The 24,808-nt window shown below is 44.4% G+C and overlaps 1 protein-coding gene across 1 annotated transcript; it reads right to left on the bottom strand.

Moving 5' to 3' along the window:
* Positions 1–10,178: 10,178 nt before the first annotated feature.
* On the bottom strand, positions 10,179–23,544 carry LOC141147614 (tripartite motif-containing protein 75-like). Its single transcript, XM_073634846.1, has 2 exons — positions 23,477–23,544; positions 10,179–11,830 (listed from the first exon to the last, which is right to left on the bottom strand). The coding sequence occupies exon 2, from the start codon at positions 11,827–11,829 to the stop codon at positions 10,303–10,305; it is 1,527 nt and encodes a 508-aa protein (XP_073490947.1). The 5' UTR covers position 11,830; positions 23,477–23,544; the 3' UTR covers positions 10,179–10,302.
* Between the last annotated feature and the right edge of the window lie 1,264 nt (positions 23,545–24,808).

The following is a 24,808-nucleotide window of genomic DNA, read 5'->3' on the forward strand; positions in this document are numbered from 1 at the left end:
ATATATATATATATATATACACACACACACACACAACACCAAGGATGTATATATATATATACTCTTTAAGTGCAGCTAACTGACTCCCCTGCCTACTCTATCTAACTTAAATCAAATGACACTGTCTCTCTGTCTATCTATCTCTCTCTCAACGCCGGAACACACTACTCAGGGCCGTCGTGCAGGCGGCCTTTATATAGTGTGGGGCGTGTACTAAAACCCCTGAGCCATAATTGGCCAAAGCCACCCTGGCTTTGGCCAATTTTGGCTCTCTGTACAGCCGGCGCTGTGATTGGCCAAGCATGCGGGTCATAGTGCATGCTTGGCCAATCATCAGCCAGCAATGTACTGCGATGCCGCAGTGAATTATGGGCTGTGACGCGCCACTCGAATTTGGCACGAACGGCCCATATCGTTCGGAATTCGGCGAACGACCGAACAGGTAATCCTAGGCAAATTAAAAGCCGACATAGCGAGCATGGATAGAAAAAACTTGCTCAAGAAAAACGCAAAAAAGGAAAAGCCAATGAATATAGCTTTCATAACAGGGTTTAATACCAAATATAAAGATTTTGAGCATATTCTAAAGAAATACTGGCCTATCCTGAAGGAAGACCGAGTTCTGGCCAAAATACTGCCCAATAAACCGAATTTCATCTACAGGAAAACCCCTAACCTCCGAGATTATCTGGTCCACAACGTCATCAATCCACCTAAACAAACAAAGATCTTTCCAGATATGAAGGGCTTTTATAAATGCCAGAAATGCCAACCTTGTAGGGTCAGTAAACAACAACCCCGAAAAAGGGAAACTTTTAAATCCAAAACTGACCACAAGGAGTACAGCATCAGGGATTTGATCACATGTCATAGAACCCATGTGACTTACGTCATAGAGTGCCCCTGTCACCTTCAGTATGTGGGGGGAACTACTCGCCCCCTATTTGTACGCATACGTGAGCACATTAAGAATATAAAAAAGGGATTTTCAAAACACAATCTCTCACGCCACTTTGATCAGGTACATAACCGAGACCCCTCTGGTCTTATTTTCTACGGCATTGACTGCATTAGAGATCATTGGAGGGGTGGTAACAAGACGACACTTATCTCTCAAAATGAAACAGCCTGGATATATAGGTTGGGGTCCCTGGCTCCCAGGGGCCTCAACCTAGATATAGACCTCAACTGTTTTATAGCTAACCCATGATGGGGCTATAACTGGCCATACCCCCCTGTCTGGCCCTGCAGTCCTCTATTCATGAGAGTTGAAAGACCGTACATCCCATCACTCATGTATAGGTTTCTATGCATCTAATCCAACACCTATGATGCTTATTTCATTAGCTATGGGTCACATATACACTTTCCTCTGGGGACTCTCCCTATTGGCATATGTCCCCCATCGCATATATTCCCCTTCTCTAGCCTAGTTTATTTTGTGTTTTCTTATTTGCCATATATAAACGTTCCCTGGTTAGGTCCCATACAAGGTCTACTTATACACTATACCTCATTTGAGATTTATCTCTGCTTTCATTGTTCTTAATAATTTAAACTTATTTATCACTTGTTACACTAGCTAGGGTGGGGTTTCTTCCTGTTGGGTCCATTCTACTCACAACTCACAAGGAAAGGGATTTCTTATATCCCTCCCTTCACCACATCATTTTTAAACCCACGGGATCATGGATATGGTGGGCCTATGAGTTTTCACAATATGCATTATATTACATGTGTATATTTATATACATGGGATGTACACTTATTTATATTATGGTCATTAGAGTTATTATAGATCACTAGACACATTTCATTTACCCCCTATGTTTTTGACAATTATAGTCTAATGGATATCCATACGCACATGGATATAATTATCCACCTTTTCTGGTGTTCACTTACACCAACGTTGGCACTGGGTCCTGTTTGCGAATATTTTTCCTAGTGGGTAGATGGGACAGTTGCTGTAGATATACACATATATACATCTTCTGAGGTTTTTATTTTTATTTTATTTTATTTTTATTGTGTATATATATATATATATATATATATATATATATATATATATATATATATATCTTTATTATTATATATATTTTTTATTAGGTACTGTTGGCACTTACTATACATAATAAATTTGGATTATGTCCATCATCACACATACATACTGTGGGTAAAATATCAGATGTATTAATTCTTGTCCCCTGGTATTCTTCTACTGAGTTTTACATGGTAATATCTGCTAGTATCCATTATACCCTGGCGCATAGAACTACCTCCTTCTTACCAGTAGGGGGAGCTTTCATCCCTACACATCTCTATTTACGTGTCTCTCATTCGCAATGTTTATGACATATAACCTTGCTGATGTTATGGGGGAGAGCGCTACCATGGCGTCCATTATACCATATGTCTATGCTATCTAGACAATAGTCTTGTATCGGCCTGGGGATTATTCTTCATATGGGACTGTCTGTCTGCCTGATCTGAGGCTTCCAATTTGGTTTTCATATGGTTTCTTTTACATTGGCTACTCGCACCTGAGGGGGCGGGACAGTCATGGACGCTCTCCTTACATAAGACGTAGCGTGCAACAGTGTGGCACCGTTGCTGAGGACATCTATGACAAAACGCGTACGACGGAGCCACACACACTGCGTCACTTCCGTGTTTATGAGAGGGTGGAACGCAGCTGGAGCGCAACAGCTGCCGCTATCCCCTATCTCGGTACACGCTTGAGTTTTTACTTGAACCGGCATTACGTGTACGTTGTCTACGTGTGCTACCGATCCAGGAACACACGATTTTCTTTGGATGTTTCTGCCTGGTGTTTATTTTATGTTTTTTATGTGAATAAATGGACCGATTTTTGATTTTACTACACCATGGGAGCTCTTTCTTTATTTATTTTTTGACATATGAGTGATTTACCTATGGGCACATCAGAATCCACCTACTAATAAGGATACTTCTGGGACATCCACCGCAGACATCAGGGAGCAGTGACCTCCATAATAAGCACTACATGCCTATTACCCCTGTAGGGGTGTTTGGATTCGGTGAGTAGGAATTCTGAAGGGGGAGCACAAAAGTCACCTGGAAATATATTTAAGCACTAAAGTCACCTTGATGTTGTCTAGATCTGATGCAGACACTATTATGTGTATGGAACTTTCATATATCATCTTGTCCTGCATACTATAAACTTTTCGTTCTCTCTGCTAACAGCCACAATATCTAGGGACAACTGTACCGTTCACTGTACTTCTGTTGTAGGATCCTATCTGGCTGATTTGTAATTCTTATATAGATGTGACAGTGCTATATGTGGATTGGAGTTGATTTGCATGTATACTTTTTGGTTTATCTCCTATACATAGCTTCTTTCTCTATACCAGGTTTTACTTTCACCGCACTCCCATCCATTACCTGGAGCCACGGGCTGGGTACTTAGGCCTATATGACACATCTCCTCCATTTTTGCCTATTGTGGCAGGAAGCATTTATATATATTACATAACCTTATTTATACACTATGGGTATAGCTGTGTAAAAATCTATATACAATAAATATCTTCATTGGATTTTTTTCCCTATGATTGAATTTTGTGCCCGGATACACACCCTGACCCACAGTACCCCTTCTCCACTTGGATAGTATTTTGAGAACTCTAATTGCTGTTCTTTTGAATGTATTACTGCACCTTGGTATTATATTAAGTGGTGTCAGAGTCTGTGTGTGGGGCTTACAATAACAATTTTATGAATTTTATATGTGCTTATATGTTATTTTTACTTTTTCAATTAATTACCTACCAAATAAAAACAATTTACTACTTTTAGATGGTTTATCTGTGTGCCTATAAAGTCCATTTCCCTAGCTAGTTTTTTCTAATATCTATCATTGGGACGCTGGCACACTGCTACCTGTATACTCACAGTGTCACCCTGTGAAAGTATACATAAACTAGAATCCCCTTTCCATTTTTTTTCCTCAGTTTAGGCCGATACATATTCTTCTACATATTTTTGTATAAAAAAAATAAAAAAATCGCAATAAGCGTCTATTGATTGGTTTGCGCAAAAGTTATAACGTCTACAAAATAGGGGATAGTTTTATGGCTTTTTTACTAGTAATGGCGGCGATCAGCGATTTTTATCCTGACTGCGACATTATGGTGGACACATTGGACACTTTTTGGAGCTATTTTGGGCAGCACAGTGGTGTAGTGAGTAGCACTTTCGCCTAGCAGTAAGAAGGGTCCCTGGTTCGAATCCCAACCACGACACTATCTGCCTGGAGTTTGCATGTTCTTCCTGTGCCTGCGTGGGTTTCCTCCGGGTACTCCTATTTCCTCCCACACTCCAAAAGACATGCTGGTAGGTTATTGGATCCTGTCTAAATTGTCCCTAGTATGTATGAATGTGAGTTAGGGACCTTAGCTTGTAAGCTCCTTGAGGGTAGGGACTGATGTGAATGTACAATGTATATGTAAAGCACTGCGTAAATTGACGGCGCTATATAAGTACCTGAAATAAAATTTTGGGACCATTGTCATTTATACAGCGATCAGTGCTAGAAAAATGCACTGATTACTGTGTAAATGTGACTGGCAGTGAAGGGATTAACCAGGAGGGGGTGCTGCAGGGGTTAAGTGTGTCCTAGGGAGTGATTCTAACTGTGGGGGGGAGGGGCTACGTGTGACACGACACTGATCACCGCTCCCGATTACTAGGCAGAACGCACGCGCCTGCTAGCCGGACCTCGCGAGATCACGTACAATAACGTGATTTCACACAGCGGAGCCACCCTGCCGCAGTAAAACTGCGGCAGCTGGTCCGCAAGTAGTTAATCTCTGCAATTGGGTCCACATGTGCAGCACAGTATCTAAGTTCTTAGCGCCTTCGTCTAGCATAAGTACAGTTGTTGGCTTGAATCCCAACCACGGCACTACCTCCCTGGAGTTTGCATGTTCTCCCTGTGCCGGTGTGGGTTTCCTCCGGGTACTCTGGTTTCCTCCCACACTCCAAAGACATGCTGGTAGGTAAATTGGCCCTAGTTTGTGTATGTATAAGTGTGAGTTAGGGGTCCTTAGATTGTAAGCTCCTTGAGGGCAGTGACTGATGTTAATGTACAATATATATATAAAGTGCTGAATAAATTGATGACAATACATAAGTACCTAATTAAAATAAACATATACTGTATGTATGGATCTTTTCATACCTAAAGATGGAGCCAAGTCCATCTGGAAGCCGACCTCCATCAGATACTTCAGAACTGTGTGTGTGCGGCTGAAATGACCATCCTGCAATCTAGTCATAGAACAACTCTTATGCAATGTACACACGGTCAGACTTTCCGACCGGACTGGTCCGACGGACCGAGTCCGGCGGACAATCCGATCGTGTGTGGGCTTCATCGGACCTTCAGCGGACTTTTCCAGTCGAAAATCTGACGGACCTTAGATTTGGAACATGCTTCAAATCTTTACGTCGTAACTCCGCCGGACCCAGAAATCCGCTCCTCTGTATGCTAGTCCGACGGACAAAAACCGACGCTAGCGCAGCTATTGGCTACTGGCTATCAACTTCCTTATTTTAGTCCGGTGCACGTCATCACGTACTAATCCGTCGGACTTTGGTGTGATCGTGTGTAGGCAAGTCCGTTTGTTAAAAAGTCAGTCGGAAGTCCTTCAAAAGTCCATCGGACCAGTCTGGTCGAAAAGTCCGCCCGTGTGTACGCGGCTTTAGATTGTAAGCTCTAAGGAGCAGGGCCCTCTGATTCCTACTGTATTAAATGGTTTTGTATTTGTACTGTCTATCTTCAAGTTGTAAACTGATGCTGTTCCTTGGTTCCCACCATCTTCCTTTGTTACCTGATCAGGAGCCGCCTGTCTTTTCTGGGTTCATGCAGCCGGCTCCCTGATGACAAGCCATTTAGCATGTGTAATATGTTGTACATTGCCCCATGGGCAGAAGGAGCCATAAGGAGGAATTGTCTAATGCCTGATGTAGCAAAGATAGAGAAATACTAATGTTCTACTAAATGACCTTCAGCTAAAAAATCTGAATCCTTAACCACTTCCCGCCCTCTGTCATATGACGTCCTTGACTTTGAGCGGGTATATCTGAATGATGCTTGCAGCTACAGGCATCATTCAGATATCTGCTTTTTCAGCCGGCGATTCCCTGCACCATAAGAATGATTATAGCGGCTGTTCCGCCGCCTGATCATTCTTACGGGCAGTGAGAGGGGACGTCCCACCCTCCAGGGCTTCTACTGACTCACCGCTTCTATCGGTGAGTCGGAGAACGGATCCGCCGGCCCCGGATGTTTACCATAGAGATTTCCGGCGGACCAGATGGTTGCCAGAGTCTCTATGATCGTTCGGAGTCCGGGCACGATGTTATGACGTCACGCCTGGCCTCTGCATTCAAACAAACGGCGCCGCCTCGGCTGGACAGCCAAAAACGTTTTTGTTTTTATTTCAGGCTTCCCAGCCTACAGGTGAGATGTGGGGTGTTATTGACCCCACATATCACTGTAAAGAGGACTGATCGTGGCATATTCCTATTACAAGGAATGTTTACATTCCTTGTAATAGGAATAAAAGTGATCAAAAATTTTTTTTTTTTAAAGTGTGAAATAAAAAAAAAAAAAAAAAAGGAAAATTAACAATTAAAAAAATAAAAAATTTAAAGCGCCCCTGTCCCCGTGTGCTCGCACGCAGAAGCGAACGCATACGTAAGTCCCACCGACATATAACGGTGTTCAAACCACACATGTGAGGTATCCGCCTGAAAAATGGACAGGCGGACCCGAGCTGGCTGATCGTGTGAAAGGGGCCTTACAAATGGTATTCATTAGTCATGAGGACTTGTATAACAGTAGTACATCTTTTGAAATGGTGTAAGTCTGTAAGAGTTTATACATCATATACAAGTTAAAGTGGAGTTCCAGACATTTTTGTGTTTGTTAAAAGTCAGCAGATACAAAAAGTGTAGCTGGTGACTTTTAATAAAACGCACACTCACCTGTCCCACGGTCCAGCAATGCGCCACCCCCCCCCCCCCCCAAAGCCTCGCTCCTCTCTGCAGTGCCAGCATTACAAGTGTGGACAATCGGGTGTACACTGCACATGCCAGAGTCGCGTTACGCCTTCTCAATGGTCGGGCAATCTTCTGGGACCTGTGACGTGTCCCTCAAGATTGCAGGGAGGGAGGGGGAGAGGAGAACTTCCGCTCGAGTCGCCTAGGTGGCCCAAGCAAAAGTGGGAGCTGGGTACCTGTCAAAGCTAGGTACCTGCTCCCTTCCAAAAATGTGAGGGTGTACTCACTTTTGTGAGATACTGTACATAAGTATTCACAGCCTTTTCTCACTACTTTGTTGAAGCATCTTTGGCCCAAATTACAGCCTCAAGTCTTTTTGAGTATGATGCTCCAAGCTTGGCACACCTATTTTTGGGCAGTTTCTCCCATTTTTCTTTGCAGGACCTCTCAAGCTCCATCAGGCTGGCTGAGGAGTGTCGGTGCACAGCCATTTTCAGGTCTCTCCAGATGTTCAATCGTGTCCAAGTCTGGGCTGTGGCTGGGCCATTCACAGAGTTCTCCCATAGCCACTCCTTAATTATCTTGGCTGTGTAATTAGGCTCGTTGTCCTGTTAGAAGATGAACCCTTGTCCCAGTCTGAGGTTCAGAGCACTCAGCAGCAGGTTTTCATCAAGGATATCTCTCTACATTGCTGCATTCACATTTCCCTCGATCCTGACTAGTCTCCCAGTTCCTGCCGCTGAAAAACATCCCCATAGCATGATGCTGCCACCACCATGCTTCACTGTAGGGATGGTTTCGGCCAGGTTATGAGCGGTGCCTGGATTCCAAAAGACATGATGCTTGCCATTCAGGCCAAAGAGTTCAATCTTTGTTTCATCAGACCAGAGAATTTTGTTAATCAAGGTCTGAGAGTCCTTCAGGTGCCTTTTACTGAGGAGTGGCTTCCGTCTGGCCACTCTACCATACAGGCATGATTGGTGGAGTGCTGCAGAGATGGTTGTTCTTTTGGAAGGTTCTTCTCTCTCCACAGAGAAACACTGGAGCTGTGTCAGAGTGACCATTGGGTTCTTGGTCACCTTCCTGACTAAGGCCCTTCTCCCCTGATCGCTCAGTTTGGCCGGGCGGCCTGCACTAGGAAGAGTCCTGGTGGTTCCAAACTTCTTCCATTTACGGATGATGGAGGCCACTGTGCTCATTGGGACCTTCAATGCTGCAGTACTTTTTCTGCATCCTTCCCCAGATCTGTGCCTTGATACAATCCTGTCTCGGAGGTCTACAGATAAGTCCTTGGACTTCATGGCTTGGTTTGTGCTCCGACATGCACTGTTAACTGTGGGACCTTATATAGACAGGTGTGTGCCTTTCCAAATCATGTCTTAACTTTGAGTGTCATGGCAAAGGCTGTGAATATTTATGTATATGTGATTTTTTCGTTTTTTATTTCTAATAAATTTGCAGATTTCAAAATAACTTCTTTCACGTTCTCATTATGGGTTATTGTTTGTAGAATTTTGAGGAAAATAATGAATTTAACCACTTGTGGACTGCCCGCCATCGTTAAACGTCGGTAGTTTAAAGAGGAGTATCGTTGTTATGGCAGCAGCTAGCTGCCATTAACCCCAGTATCCTCTTCTTCAGCGGGCGGTCCGCTTTCAGATAAAAGTGGTTTCAGCAGTGGATTTGCCACAAGATCACTTTTATTGGGGGCGAGAGAGGACGCTCCGCTCACTGCCTGCATGCCGAGTGAGGGAAAGATGGCCCTCGCTCGGCTCCATAACATTGGAGGGTGGAAGCGATGTCAAATGTCACTTTTGTCCTCCATTCTTAAAGGGAAATTTTATTTATTTTTTAGCAAAAAAAATATATATATTTTTTTCTTTTATTGCATTTTAAATGTAATGTTTTTAAATGTAAATGTGAGATCTGAGATATTTTGACCCCAGATCTCACATTTAAGAGGTCCTGTCATGCTTTTTTTTTTCTATTACAAGGCATGTTTACATGCCTTGTAATAGGAATAAAAGTGACCCAAATTTTTTTAAAAAAAAGGAAAAATAAAAAAATAAAAAGTAAAATTAAAAAAAAAAAGGAATTAAAGTGCCCCGTCCCGCCGTGCTCGCGTGCAGAAGCGAACGCATACCTAAGTCGCTCCCGCATATGAAAATGGTGTTTAAACCACACATGTGAGGTATCGCCGCAATCGTTAGAGCGAAAGCAATCATTCTAGCCCTAGACCTCCAGTGTAACTCAAAACTGGTAACCTGTTGAAATTTTTAAACGTCGCCTATGGAGATTTTTAAGGGTAAAAGTTTGTCGCCATTCCACGAGCGGGCGCAATTTTGAAGCGTGACATGTTGGGTATCAATTTACTCGGCGTAACATTATCTTTCACAATATATAAAAAATTGGGCTAACTTTACTGTTCTTTTTTTTTTTTTATTCAAAAAAGTGTATTTTTTCCAAAAAAAAAAGTGTGCTTGTAGGACCGCTGCGCAAATACGGTGTGACAGAAAGTATTGCAACAACCGCCATTTTATTCCGTAGAGTGTCTGAAAATATATATATAATGTTTGGGGGTTCTAAGTAATTTTCTAGCAAAAAGAAAATGATTTTAACTTGTAAACACAGAGTCTGGAAAAATAGGCCTGGTCCTTAAGTGGTTAATCCATTTTGGAATAAGGCTGTAACATAACAAAATGTGGAAAAAGTGAAGTGCTGTGAATACTTTCTGGAGGCATTGTGCTTCTGTGCTTTTACCTGTATTTTTTAGGCTGCTGACAGGGTCTCCTCAAGCACCTCAAAAACAGCATGATACACCCCCTTCCTTTCAAGGCCATTTTCAGTGCTGTGCCAATTTGGCCATCACAGAAATCACAAGGCACAGAGCCACTCTGATTGTGGTGCACACGACTCTAAAAACAAGAATGTTCAAAAACATCTGTTCAGATTAACAGCTCCCCCAACTGGCTGTTTAACTGCAACAGAGAGTAAGAAGGTTATTGCCCCTATTTACCATCTGAGAGTTGGGAGATCCATATGGAACAATTCGATAACATGATAAACACATTGATAATCCAGTATAATGTTGAAATTCCTTCAACTTTATTTAACCCCTGAATATAGGAAACATCTGATATACACATAAACACGTGCAAGAAGAAAACCACGTGACAAACTAATGTCCATCAGAGTCTCTTTGGAACTAAATCCAATATTTTAGTTCTCTTTGGTATGCTTACATTAACTTAAGAGCTTCATCCAACCATCACAACCTAGATAGAAAGCAGCATGGAGGGGTTCGGTGAAGGTGGTGGTGAAGGTGTGGAGGTGTCTGATGGGGTCACTCAGCTGGTAGAAGGACAGACGGCCACCTTCATAATCCAACCGTACTCCAATTTTCTCCACCAGAGGCTCCTGGTTCACTGGCTCATAGTCAGAGTTGTGCATAGCTGTAAAATCATTATCAAACAGCCCTATAGACCACGACTTGTTATTTCCTCCAATGTAACCATCAGGTCCTCTATCTATGGTGGGATAGCAAACACCAACATTCCAAGTGTCAGTGTCACCGTTCTCTACCTCCCAGTAATGTCTACCACTGGAAATACTCTCAATGCTCATCACCTGACATAATTCGTAAAATCTCTCCAATAAATCTGGTTTATTCTGTTCTGTATCAGACACTGATGCCAATTTCAGGTCAGCTGATAAATCCAACGATTTGTTTGCAGTTTTTTCATCCAGTAACAAATTTGTGACATGAAATTGATTTTTGGATTTTATGTCGGTGATTAAATCAGTTAGGGATCTGTGCAATGTAAGTGAGATCAGGAAATCATCCAGGTCACAGACCTCAGGTTCTTCCATATGTTGGTCTTCTATTTCTGGTTCTTGTAGGACAGTTATGGGGTCGGTTATGTTACACAGGTCCTCAATGTGACAAATCTTCCTGGATAGGGAGTCTTTCTGGGTCTCCATTTGCTGGATCAGCTCAGAGACCGACAGTGAGACCTTCTCTTCCTGTCTGGAGATCTCACTCAGGACTCTCTGTTCCTGGACCTCCAGCTGTCTCCTTATATCATCAAACAAGGCAGTGACTCTCTTCTTCTCATTGTTGGCGTTTTCCTGTGATTTTCTCTTGTGGTCCTGTAGATTCTGGATTTGTCCTTCAATTGCTCCTCTTGCTGTAGTCACTTTTTCACAAACATTTCTCAGTCTCTCCCTCTTCTTCTCAAAAGCCTCTTCTATAAGTTCTACTTCATGTCCTTTATGTTTCCCAACCAGACAGCAGGACACACATAGACAGACGGCATGCTCAAAGCAGTAATACTCCAAAAGCTTCTTGTGGATGGAGCATTTTTTTCTTCTAAAGGACGAGGTGGGTTCTATCAGCACATGGTCCACTGTCTTGTTGTGGGCTGTCAGGTGTTTCTCACACATAGAAGTCTCACAATGCAGACAAGTCTTGATAGCTGCCACCCTAAAATGCACACAATATGTACAGAAGATCCCACTTTTCTCCTGTTCCATAGATCGGGAGTCTTCCATAGTGTTGCTCAGTTTAATCTTCTTCTCAGGCACAGGACACTCTGCATACTCCTCTCTGCACCCCGGACAGGGAAAAACTCCAGATTCCTTCTGTGTATCCAGAGCAGTCACAAGACAGTCCCGGCAGAACCTGTGTCCACATCTCAGTGTCGCTAATTCCATACGAAGGTTCAGGCAGATGGAGCAGCTCAGCTCGTCTCCAAATGCAGCAGACGCCATTCTGGGAACAACAAAAAAACATTGAAACTGAAAATCAGTTTGTATAGGAAGAGGAGGCTTAAAATGAAAGGTTATAAATAAGCTATGTTCTGTAGAGGAAAGAATAAATTTAAAGCTTCCTACTTTGATTCAGGGCTTACCCTCTTCAAAAGAAAGAAAGAAAAAAAAAAGAGAGAAAAAAAGGGTCAGATAAAAATCTCATGTCTGTGGTAGGGAGCCATTTAGACCAAGCATACAGTGCTGTGAAAAAGTATTTGCCCCCTTCCTGATTTTCTTGCATATTTGTCACACAAATGATTCAGATCATCAAACAAATGTTATTATTATGGTTAATCACAGTTCATGATTTAACAAGGGAGGGGGCAATTACTTTTCACAGCACTGCAGATCAACTGGAAAAGAATGCTGAGACTTCATCAAACTTACTTAGTCTGGAGTCTGCAAAAGACTCGTACTGAGGCCCTGTCCTAAATGTCTTTGCTGTAAATCGTCTTGTATGTAACTACACAATAGGGATGAGCTGAGGTGTGTTCAGACACAAGTCCGAACCTGTCTGAGATATGCTGCCAAGAAGTGGTCACTGCAGACAGCCAATCATAAGTGAGCAGGGAATAACCTGCCGTTGTAATATATAAAAGACATGTATATGTGCGAATGCGAGGCTTGGAATACCTTTACCACTTATTAGCTGTCCATATTAACCACTTTGCGTCCGCGGTATAGCTAAAAGACAGCTACAGCACGGGCTTGGATTGCAGAGGGTGTCCTTGGGACTCGACTGATCACAAATCGGAGTAAAGGGCCGATTCTGGCCCTGTATCACATGATCCACTGTCAGCCAATGACAGCTGATCACATGAATGTAAAACAGAAGTTGGTAATTGTCTTTTTTATTTCCTCACGCTAACAGCGCGAGGAGAAAAAAGATAAAGCTGATTGCCAGCTTCTATAAGAGGGACATCGGTCCCACACACCGCTAACCACCAGTGCCACCTATCAGTGCCTTCTGCTCAGTGCCGTCTCATCAGTGCCTCCTGATCAGTGCAGCCTCGTCAGTGCACAACAATGAAGGAGAAAAATTACCTGTTTGCTAAATTTTACAAAAAACTAGTAAACTTCTTTTTTCTTTTAATTTTCAATCTTTTTTTGTCTATCAAAAAACTCCAGTGGTGATTAAATACCACCAAAAGTAAGCTTTATTTGTGTGAAAATAAAAATTGATAAAAATGTCATATGAGTAGTGTTGCATGACCGCGCAATTGTCATTCAAAGTGTGACAGCGCTGAAAGCTGAAATTGGGTGAAAGTGCCCAGTAAGCAAATGATTAACAGCTTTTTGGTGGTGTTCGGACTCGTGTCTGAACATACCTGAGCTCATCCCTACTAGGCAATACACATCTGTGATGTTAGCTTATCTTTAGTATATGAACCTACAGTGGAACTACACATAGCGCCATACATTCTCTATCATTCTCGCTGTACTGAAATTACCGTCAAGAAAGTGATTTAATAAGTTTACCCAGTTAAGCTCTTTGGGCGTACTATGCAGTGTTAATCTTGTCAATGAAAACGTTTTCGTCAGCGGCATTCTTACAATGACGAAAAGGGAACGAAAAGTACAGCACATTTTCATCCACTGACGAAAACTATGACGAAAATTGGATCCGTTTTCGTTATCGGACGACAACGAGATGAAAATGGCAAGGAGGGACGTTCACCAACTTCCGTTTTTTTTTTACGGAACTCCGCCTACTTACGCAATCCGCGCCCAGCGCCAGTGACGAGTCCGACGCCATTGTGAGTGAGGCAAGACTCAGAGGAGAGGACAGTCTGTGAGAGAGAGAGCACTCCCGTCCCGACTCCTCCTGCCGCCCAGAGCAGAGGCAGAGAGAGAACTTCGGCTGAGACTGAGAGAGCAGACATCAGCAGAGCTAGTCTTACTTTGCACTCTGACTGCAGTACATAATTGTGGTACGTACAACAGCCAGGCCTGGGGCCTCCCCCCCTCCTACCTATGCATTTTTGCTTCTAATGCCTTTTCCACTGAAATCAAAGGAAAAGCATCAAAACACATGTCAATGCATGTTTTATGCAGTTAACTAAATACCCAGCAAAGCCCGCCACAATATCGCAGTCCCACTATAAGATGCTGATCACCGCCATTAGTATAAAAAAATAAATAAATACAAATTCCAGTATATATCCCATAGTTCGGAAACGCTATAACTTTTGCCCAAACCAATCAATATGCGCTTTTTGGGGGTTTTTTTAACGAAAAATAATTATTTTTAATGATTTGTTTTGTGAAAAGAACAAGTACATTTTTGCAAGTAAAGGCATTGAGGCACACCACATCACATGCACAAAAAGAAAAATGCAGGCGTTTTCCCACAGCTACAAAGCCTGTCCTAGTGACCAGCGTTCTTCCAGTATGGGAAAATGCCGGTCACCACAGTGACTCCACTAGTCTGAATTAGACTCCACTGCCCTTATGCCGCGTACACACGGTCGGACTTTTTTCGTCTACAAAAGTCCGACAGCCTGTCCGACAGACTTTCGACAGACTTTTGTCAGACTTTCTTACGAGCGGACTTGCCTACATACGATCACACAAAAGTCCGACGGATTCGTACGTGATGATGTACACCGGACTAAAATAAGGAAGTTGATAGCCAGTAGCCAATAGCTGCCCTAGCGTGGGTTTTTGTCCGTCGGACTAGCATACAGACGAGCGGATTTCTGGGTCCGGCGTAGTTACGACGTAAAGATTTGAAGCAGGTTTTAAATCTAAAGTCCGTCAGATTTGAGGCTGGAAAAGTCCGCTGAAAGTCCGGGGAAGCCCACACACGATCGGATTGTCAGCCGGCTTTAGTCCGTCTGACTTTTGTAGACGAAAAGTCTGACCGTGGGTACGCGGCATTAGACGACCACCTGTGCAACAGTGCAAGTGCAACTGTGTGTGAAGGGCAGGCCTCCTCCAGTTTTACTTAAATAAAGACGTTATATAACGACTAAATCTGTGTCTGTAGTGCTTGTTCATCAAACCTAACCATTAAAAACAACATATTTGATTTTTCACTCCAGCAGCAGTATATAACGAGTTTGGAAATGGTAGAGAAATGCTTAAATAATGCATTAGAATTTAACTACACCCATTAGATTTTAGACAACTAAAATGAGTTTTAGTCAACTAAAATGAACTGGAGATTTAGTCGACTAAATACGACTAAAACTAAAACACTTGCAGAAGACTAAAATAGGACTAAAACTAAAATGCCATTTTAATCTTAAGACTAAGCCTAAAACGAAATCAAAATTTGCTGCCAAAATTAACACGGGTACTATGTATGTCGCCGACTAGCGGAGAGAGATTGCAGTGAGACCGAGGCAAATCCATACCTCGATCTCACATGCAAACAATAAAACCAGATGTGATGTCACTTCCGGTTTCAGATACACCCTTTCCTGGCCAGTGCAGCCAGGGGACACTTCTAACCAAGCCGATCTGTGCTTGGTTAGATGGTGTGAAGGGCAGGGGAGACATTGGGGTCTATTAGACCCCTAATTTCTTTATAAAGAGTACCAGTCGCTTGCCCGATGCTAATCCAGAAGATTCAGATCCAGAAGATCTGGAACACAGACATCCCACCAATCGTCTGGATGCGAGTGGATGTCTGTACTTTGAGCCTATCATCAAGATCCAGCCTTGACGGTCCAGAGATCGGGTCGACCCGGAAGTCATCCATTGTCCCCTGGGATCCCACCCTTGAGACCATCTACATGCTTGCCTTATGTGGCACACTGCCTGTTTGACTCCACTTTATCCGGTAAGAGCACCCACATCTCGTTCAGTATTTGATGACCCTCTCATTGGATGTTTCCATCACGGATAGAGTTGTGTCCCTGATTCACCGCACCAACATTAGTTTTACTGGACTTTTTTGTTTCCACTTTTGGACACTATTTTTTTTATTACACTCTCAATTGAGGTGTATCACATACATTGTTTTGTTTGCAGATTGACGTTTGCATACACCACCCAGTTTAATTTTAACATCATTTCACACATGGTGGTCATCATTTGTCTATTTGTTAGTGCTACATTTTGCAATTCTTTGTATTCACACGTTTGTCTCATTTTGATGTAGCTGCTTTTCCTCTTTTACTTGTTTTAGGGTTTAGCGCAGTAATCATTTCCCATTCCACATTTTCATGTGACAACACTGAAGAAATGACACTTTGCTACAATGTAAAGTAGTGAGTGTACAGCTTGTATAACAGTGTAAATTTGCTGTCCCCTCAAAATAACTCAACACACAGCCATTAATGTCTAAACCGCTGGCAACAAAAGTGAGTACACCCCTAAGTGAAAATGTCCAAATTGGGCCCAAAGCGTCAATATTTGGGGGTGACCACCATTATTTTCCAGCACTGCCTTAACCCTCTTGGGCATGGAGTTCACCAGAGCTTCACAGGTTGCCACTGGAGTCCTCTTCCCCTCCTCCATGATGACATCACAGAGCTGGTGGATGTTGGAGACCTTGCGCTCCTCCACCTTCCGTTTGAGGATGCCCCAAAGATGCTCAATAGGGTTTAGGTCTGGAGACATGCTTGGCCAGGCCATCACCTTTACCCACAGCTTCTTTAGCAAGGCAGAGGCGTGTTTGGGGTCATTATCATGTTGGAATACTGCCCTGCAGCCCAGACTCCGAGAGGAGACTCCGAGAGGGAGGTGGATCATGCTCTGCTTCAGTATGTCACAGTACATGTTGGCATTCATGGTTCCCTCAATGATCTGTAGCTCCCCAGTGCCGGCAGCACTCATGCAGCCCCAGACCATGACACTCCCACCACCATGCCTGACTGTAGACAAGACACACTTGTCTTTGTACCCCTCACCTGGTTGCCGCCACACACGCTTGACACCATCTGAAATAAATAAGTTTATCTTGATCTCATCAGACCACAGTACATGGTTCCAGTAATCCATGTCCTTAGTCTGCTTGTCTTCAGCAAACTGCAGGCTTTCTTGTGCATCATCTTTAGAAGAGGCTTCCTTCTGGGACAACAGCCATGCAGACCAATTTGGTGCAGTGGGCGGTGTATGGTGTGAGCACTGACAGGCTGACCACCCACCCCTTCAACCTCTGCAGCAATGCTGGCAGCACTCATACGTCTATTTCCCAAAGACAACCTCTGGATATGACGCTGGATATGACGCTGAGCACGTGCACTCAACTTCTTTGGTGGACCATGGCGAGGCCTGTTCTAAATGGAACCTCTCCTGTTAAACTACTGTTTGGTCTTGGCCACCGTGCTGCAGCTCAGTTTCAGGGTCTTGGCAATCTTCTTATAGCCTAGGCCACCTTTATGTAGAGCAACAAATATTTTTTTCAGATCCTCCGGGAGTTCTTTGCCATGAGGTTCCATGTTGAACTTCCAGTGACCAGTATAAGAGAGTGAGAGCGATAACACCAAATTTAACACACCTGCTCCCCATTCACACCTGAGACCTTTTAACACTAATGCCCTGTACACACGGTTGGACATGGATTTTTTCCGACGGATGTTGGCTCAAACTTGTCTTGCATACACACAGTCACACAAAGTTGTCGGAAAATCCGATCATTCTGAACGCGGTGACGTAAAACACGTACGTTGGGACTATAAACGGGGCAGTAGCCAATAGCTTTCGTCTCTTAATTTATTCTGAGCATGCGTGGCACTTTGTGCGTCGGATTTGTGTACACACGATCGGAATTTCCAACAACGGATTTTGTTGTTGGAAAATTTCATAGCCTGCTCTCAAACTTTGTGTGTCGGAAATTCCTATGGAAAATGTGTGATGGAGCCCACACACGGTCGGAATTTCCGACAAGGTCCTATCACACATTTTCCATTGGAAAATCTTATCGTGTGTACAGGGCATAACGAGTCACGTGACAACGGGGAGGGAAAATGGCTAATTGGTCCCAATTTGGACATTTTCACTTAGGGGTGTACTCACTTTTGTTGCCAGCGGTTTAGACATTAATGGCTGTGTGTTGAGTTATTTTGAGGGGACAGCAAATTTACACTGTTATACAAGCTGTACACTCACTACTTTACATTGTAGCAAAGTGTCATTTCTTCAGTGTTGTCACATGAAAAGATAGAAGAAAATATTTACAAAAATGTGAGGGGTGTACTCACTTTTGTGAGATACTGTATATCAAGTCATAATTTACAGTATTTACAAATTTTGCTTGTATTGCAAAATGCTCTCAAACCAAGTTACTCTCAAACCAAGATTTTACTGTATTAAAATAAAACAAAAAAAATTGCCGCAAACGCAAACCCGCACGCGCATATAGACCGCAGCCGCACCATACGTGTGACATATCGCCGCAAATGTCAGAGTGAGAACAATAATTCTAGTACAAGAGCTCCTAGTTAACTCTAAACTGATGAGCTGTGAAGGCTTTTTAAGCGTCACCTATGGGTTTTTTTTGGGCACCATCGTTTTTGGTGATATCGCGGGTGCACGCAATTTTGAGACATGAAATTAAAATTTTCATTTGGTAAACAGTTGCGCAAACAAAAAATTGCAACTATCATCTTTTTATTCTACAGGGCCTCTGCTTTCAGAAAATATATAATGTTCATACTTACCTCCTCTGTGCAGTTGGTTTTGCACAGAGCATCCCCGATCCTTCTCTTCTCGGCCCCTCTTCTGTGCTTCTGGCCCCTCCCACCTATCGAGTCAGCAGCTTCCTATGGGGGTTACTGGAGCTGAGTCACAGCTCCCTGTGTCCATTCAGACACAGAGCCCCGACGCCTCTTTCCCCTGATTGGCTGACTGACTTTGATTGCCACAGGAGCCAATGGCGTCGCTGCTGTGTCCCAGCCAATGAGGCCAATGCTCAGACATTTGTGGACATCGCTGGAGAGAGAAGGGGCTCAGGTAAGTAATTAGAGGGGTGCTGGGGAGGCTGCTACACACAAAAGATTTTTTTATCTTAATGCAAAGAATGCATTAAGATATAAAAAACGTTCTGCCTTTTGGCATGTGTCCCCTTCTATGACTGCCCACCACAGACATGAGATGCAAATCTGACCGTTCTTCTGGAGAAGATGAGGGAGGCATGGTGTTTGTTAACATGTTTGTTATTTTAATTGAAAAAAATAAGGGTTTAATACCACTTTAAGGCTCCTGTGTCCCTCTTAGGGACTTTCTTGTGGCCCCTGTGTCCCTCTCAGAGCCACCCATGTGGCCCGTTTGTGGTTCCTGCTAAGGGCACTGTGTCCCTCCTTAGGAGCTACTCCTGTGTCCCCCAAGTGCCTGCTCCTGTAGCCCAGTGTGTCTCTTAGGGACCCTCTTGTGGCCTATATGTCCCTTTTAGGGCTTCTCCTGTTGCCCCCACATCCCTTCTGTGGCCCTTGGGTCCCTCTTAATGCCCCTCTTGAAGCCTGTGTTCCTTTTGTGGCCCCAGTGGCCCTCATCTTGTGGCCTCTGTGTCTCTACTAGGACCCTTCTTGTGACCCTGTGCCTTTCTTAGAGCACCTCTTGTGGCCCCTGGTCCATCTTAGAGCCCCTCTTAAAGCGGAGTTCCAGTCATTTGTTTATTAAAAGTCAGCAGCTACAAAAGCTGTAGCTGCTGACTTTTAATAAACAGCCACTCACCTGCCCCACGGTCCAGCAGTGTACGCACTGCAGCCATGTTCTCCCCTTGTCCTCCTCAGCGGCGCTGGCATCTCTACTAGGGGCACCCGGCGGTGACTGCTTGCGGGTTCACAGCTGGGTGCTCACTGCGCATGCGCGAACGGCCTGTGACTGGCCCCTCAAAGTCTTCTAGGACCTGTCATATGTCTCAGAACACTTCGGGAGGGAGAACTTCTGCTTCCGGCAGCCTAGGTGACCGGAACGGAAGTGGGAACGGGTACCTGTCAAATTTGGGTACCTGCTCCTCCCCCAAAAGCTCAGTTTCACAAACAGGAGCCAGAGAGGAGGCCTTAAAGCGGGAGTCCGGCCAGCTTAAAAAAAATTTTAAAGTCAGCAGCTACAAACACTGTAGCTGCTGACTTCAAATAAGTAGACTTACGTGTCCTAGGTGCCCGCGATGTTGGCCGCCTGAGGCCGAACCGTCCCTCGGGTCCCGGCACCGCCATCCTAGGTAAGGGAAACAGGCAGTGGAGCCTTACGGCTTCACTGCCAGTTTCCTACTGCGCAAGCGCGAGCGATCTGTGAATGGCCCCGTGGTGTTCTGGGAACACACACAGTTCCCAGAAGACAACGGGGCCGCTCACCGAGGAGAAGAACACGCCACGCAATAGGAAGAGGCAGATTAGGAAGACTGCCTAGCAACAAGGGTTTAGGTAAGTATAAAAAATTTTTTTTTTCCAAATGTTTTTTTTTTTAATTTTTTTAGGAATTTTGGTGGCATTTTTTTTTCCAGGGTGGCCCTCAGCTTTAAAGCGGAAGTTCCACTTTTGGGTGGAACTCTGCTTTAAGGCACGTGTCCCTCTATGGGTCTCTTTTTTTTGGGCTCCTATTATGGGCAGTGTGTTACCCCTTAGGGCCCCCCTTCTAGCAATAATAATGTAATGTAATAATGCTTGGGTGCTGTAATGATCAACGGCTGGAAACCACTAGAGACGGGCTCGGGCGTGTTTGAAATCCCACCAGGAAGCCGACACTGCACACCGCTAATCACAGGCTGTGAGACATTTCCTGATCTGTTCAGCTGCGGATTGGGAAATGTCTCACTGCCTGTGATTAGCGGTGTGCAGCGTCGGCTTCCTGGCGGGATTGGGCAGGTGGGCTTTCGAACGCGCCCGAGCCCGTCTCCAGAAAACCGCAGTAAAGAAATGTCATCAGCACACCAAGGATTCCTCAGAAGGGTCCAAAGCTTTAATTACGTGGTCACACGGTACAGCAACATTTCGGAGCCACGCAGAGCCCCTTCGTAAAAGGCGCTGTGTGGCTCTGAAACGTTGTCATATGTGTACCGCGTGACCACGTGAATAAAGCTTTGGACCCTTCTGAGGAATCCTTGGTGTGCTGATGACATTTCTCCACTTTTAACCACTTGCCGACCGCATATTTGGTGCGGCAGGTCGGCTCTACTGCGCAAAATCACGTACCTGTACGTCACTTTGTGCAACAGCCATGTGGGGGGGGGGGCTGATTGGACACAGGGGATGCCAATCAGCGGGTCTGGCGTCCCAGATCTCCGCCGGCCAACCCGCGATGGTTCCCGGGAGAAGCAGAATGTAAACAAGGCAGATCGCTAGAGATCTTGTGTTCCTGCTAAGCAAGAACACCGATCTCTGTATTCACTCAGTCAGAGCACCTCCCCCCACACAGTTAGTAAACACCAGCTAGGCACACACTTAAAGCGGAGTTCCACACAAAAATGGAACTTCCGTTTTTCGGAACCCTCCCCCCTTCCGGTGTCACATTTGGCACCTTCCAGGGGGGAGGGGGGTGCAGATACCTGTCTAAGACAGGTATTTGCACCCACTTCCGGCATAGACTCCCATGGGAGTCTACGCCTCTTCCTGTCCCACCACGCTGTCTCCTGGGAAACACACAGCTCCCAGGAGAGAGCGGGGACCACTTGGGACGCACAGCGCGACTCGCACATGCGCAGTAGGGAACCGGGAAGTGAAGCTGCAACGCTTCACTTCCTGATTCCCTCACCTAGGATGGCGGCGGCAGCTGCCGAGAACCGAGCGGGTTCTCGGCGTCACCTGCCGACATCGCTGGACCCTGGGACAGGTAAGTGGCCATTTATTAAAAGTCAGCAGCTGCAGTATTTGTAGTTGCTGGCTTTTAATATTTTTTTTTTTTTTTGGCGGTTTAGTTGGACCCCCGCTTTAACCCTTTTTATCGCCCCCTAGTGTTAACCCCTTCCCTGCCAGTGACATTTATACAGTAATCAGTGGCTATTTTTAGCTCTGATCACTGTATAAATGACAATGGTCCCAAAAAAAGTGTCAAAAGTGTCCAATCTGTCCGCCGCAATCCCGATAAAAAAAAACGCCGATCACGGCCTTCTTCTTATTACAGTATTCACAAACCCCACTCAAGAAATATAAGAACTCAGTACTAAGTCACCTGGTAAATGCAGCGAAAAGCTGCATTGCCTCGTGCTGGAAGGACCCACGACCCCCCCCCCCCCCCCCCGCCCCATCTACAAGTGGCTCAATAAAGTTAGGAGAGTAGAGATAATGGAAAATCTTATGCCTATGACATTGGATAGAAAGGAACGAACTATCAAAATATGGTCCCCATTGGAAGTATTCACACAGTCGGAAGAGACTACTGGGAGATGTAGAGGGGGAGTGAGGCCCCGGCGGAAGTAAACGAGGAGATCAAGGCGGGTCCCCTTCCCTCCCCTGAGCTGGGGAAAACCCCTTTCCTTGTTACCTCCTTTTTTTTTTTTTTTTTCCTTGCTGTTTAGCTCGGCGAGATATGGCTGTGTCTGTTACGGGGGGGGGGATTGTTTTTTGATGTATAAATAATAAGAATAAAATAATAGAGGAGAACTGAAATAAAAATGTGATATATTCAAGCAGAAATAATATAATCATTGGAATTTATCGAGTATATGATATTTGTATGAAGTGATGAAACTATAAGTTGTTGTACATATTTTTTTGTTCTCATGTAAAAGAAATAAAGAATTTAAGAAAAAAACAAAAAAAAAAAAAATCGCCGAACACCGCCATTACTAGTAAAAAAAAAAAAATAATGTCATAACTTTATCCCCTATTTTGTAGACGCTGTCACTTTTGCGCAAACCAATCAAAATACGCTTATTGCGTTTTTTGGGGTTTTTTTTTTACCAAAAATATGTAGAAGAATACATATTGGCCTAAACTGATGAAGAAATTTAAAAAATAAATACAATTTTGGGATATTTATTATAGCAAAACGTTAAAAAAAAAAATTGTGCTTTTTTCCAAATTGTCACTTTTCTTTTGTTTATAGCGCAAAAAAATAAAAACCGCCGAGGTGATCAAATACCACCAAAAGAAAGCTCTATTTGTGGGGAAAAAAAGGACGTCAATTTTGTTTGGGTACAGCGTCGCACGACCGCGCAATTGTCAGTTGAAGCGACGCAGTGCCGAACCGCTAAAAAATGGCCTGGTCATGAAGGGGGCAAATCCTTCCCGGGGCTGAAGTGGTTAAACTGTAATCACATCCGCATGTTCCAGGAACATGTACAGAAAATGCGCATTGCGTTCAGGGAATGCGCAAAAACCGCATGTAAACGTGAGTCGCGCTTTCGGTGCCATTTGTAATTCTGGGGGAACCCCGAACACGGCCAGCAGATGCGTGTTTTTTTGCGTGCAATATATGCGCCAAATTAAAAAAAACACGCAAAGTTCTACGCCCAATAAAGGTGCAGGAGCTTTTTTGGCGGTTTTTTCTTTTTGCGTTAATGAGCTGCCCAATGCGTGTCAAGTGAAAATGTAAAGGAAAAAAAAAAAGTGCGATCGCACTACGCAAAAAAGAACCCTAAAAGGGACACAGTGGCTACATGAGGGGCTTGTAGCCCCCTCGTCCCCTCTTTAGTCCCTCCTGTACTCAGTGATATCAGAGGGGTCTGGTGAGGTGTCTCTGTCTCTGCATACAATGAGCCCCATCCGCTCACACTGACCTATCACCGGGGATCTCACACCGACCACACACCCACACTGTGTGCACAACCTGATCAATGATCCGGGGAATACAAAACAGGAACAAAACGTTCCACCGAACAAACGTTCCCATTACAAAACAGTGTATACAGCGACATCTAGTGTTCAACATGGGAAGTGCAGGACACCATACAGACCAATGATCAGCAGGTTATTTTTGGTCAGTGATTTCATCTCTTCATCAGACAACAAAGAAAAATCTGACATCCCCCATACCAGATCCCTGGGGGGGGCTCCATACTAACAAACCATTGCACCTTATAAAGCTTATATAACATTATATAAATAATAAAGTTTTTAAAAAAAAGTTATTATTGAATTCTTTTTTTTTTACTATAAATCTTGTGTGTTATGGTTGAGCACAATTACCTATAAAACATAAAATAAAGTAATTAAACCAAATAAAGCTTATATAAGATTTTATAAATATTAATCTAGAAATAAAACTGATAAAGCCTGCGTCCTTCTTGAGGTCCCTGTGTCCCTCCAGCATCCTTCTTGTTATCCCTCCTGCATCCTTTTTGTGGTTCCTGTGTTCCTCCTGCATATTTCTTGTGATCCCTGTGTTCCTCCTGTGTCCTTCTTGTGGTCCCTGTGTCCCTCCTGTGTCCTTCTTGTGGTCCCTGTGTCCCTCCTATGTCCTTCTTTTGGTCCCTGTGTCCCTCCTGTGTCCTTCTTGTGGTCCCTGTGTCCCTCCTATGTCCTTCTTTTGGTCCCTGTGTCCCTCCTGCGTCCTTCTTTTGGTCCCTGTGTCCCACCTGCGTCTTTCTTGTGGTCCCTGTGATCCTCCTGCATCCTTCTTGTGGTCCCTGTGTTCCTCCTGCATCCTTCTTGTGGTCCCTGTGTTCCTCCTGCATCCTTCTTGTGATCCCTGTGTCCCTCCAGTGTCCTTCATGTGGTCCCTGTGTCCCTCCTGCATCCTTCTTGTGGTCCCTGTGTCCCTCCTGCATCTTTCTTGTGGTCCCTGTGATCCTCCTGCATCCTTCTTGTGATCCCTGTGTCCCTCCAGTGTCCTTCATGTGGTCCCTGTGTCCCTCCTGCATCCTTCTTGTGGTCCCTGTGTCCCTCCTGCATCTTTCTTGTGGTCCCTGTGTCTCTGCTGCGTCCTTCTTGTTATCCCTCCTACATCCTTCTTGTGGTCCCTGTGTCCCACCTGCATCCTTTTTGTGGTCCCTGTGTCCCTCCTGTGTCTTTCTTATGGTCCCTGTGTCCCTCCTGTGTCCTTCTTGTGATCCCTGTGTCCCTCCTGTGTCCTTCTTGTGGTCCCTGTGTCCCTCCTGTGGTCCCTGCAT

Source organism: Aquarana catesbeiana, linkage group LG06, assembly GCF_042186555.1.
Source record: "Aquarana catesbeiana isolate 2022-GZ linkage group LG06, ASM4218655v1, whole genome shotgun sequence".
NCBI classification, from domain to species: Eukaryota; Metazoa; Chordata; class Amphibia; order Anura; family Ranidae; genus Aquarana; species Aquarana catesbeiana.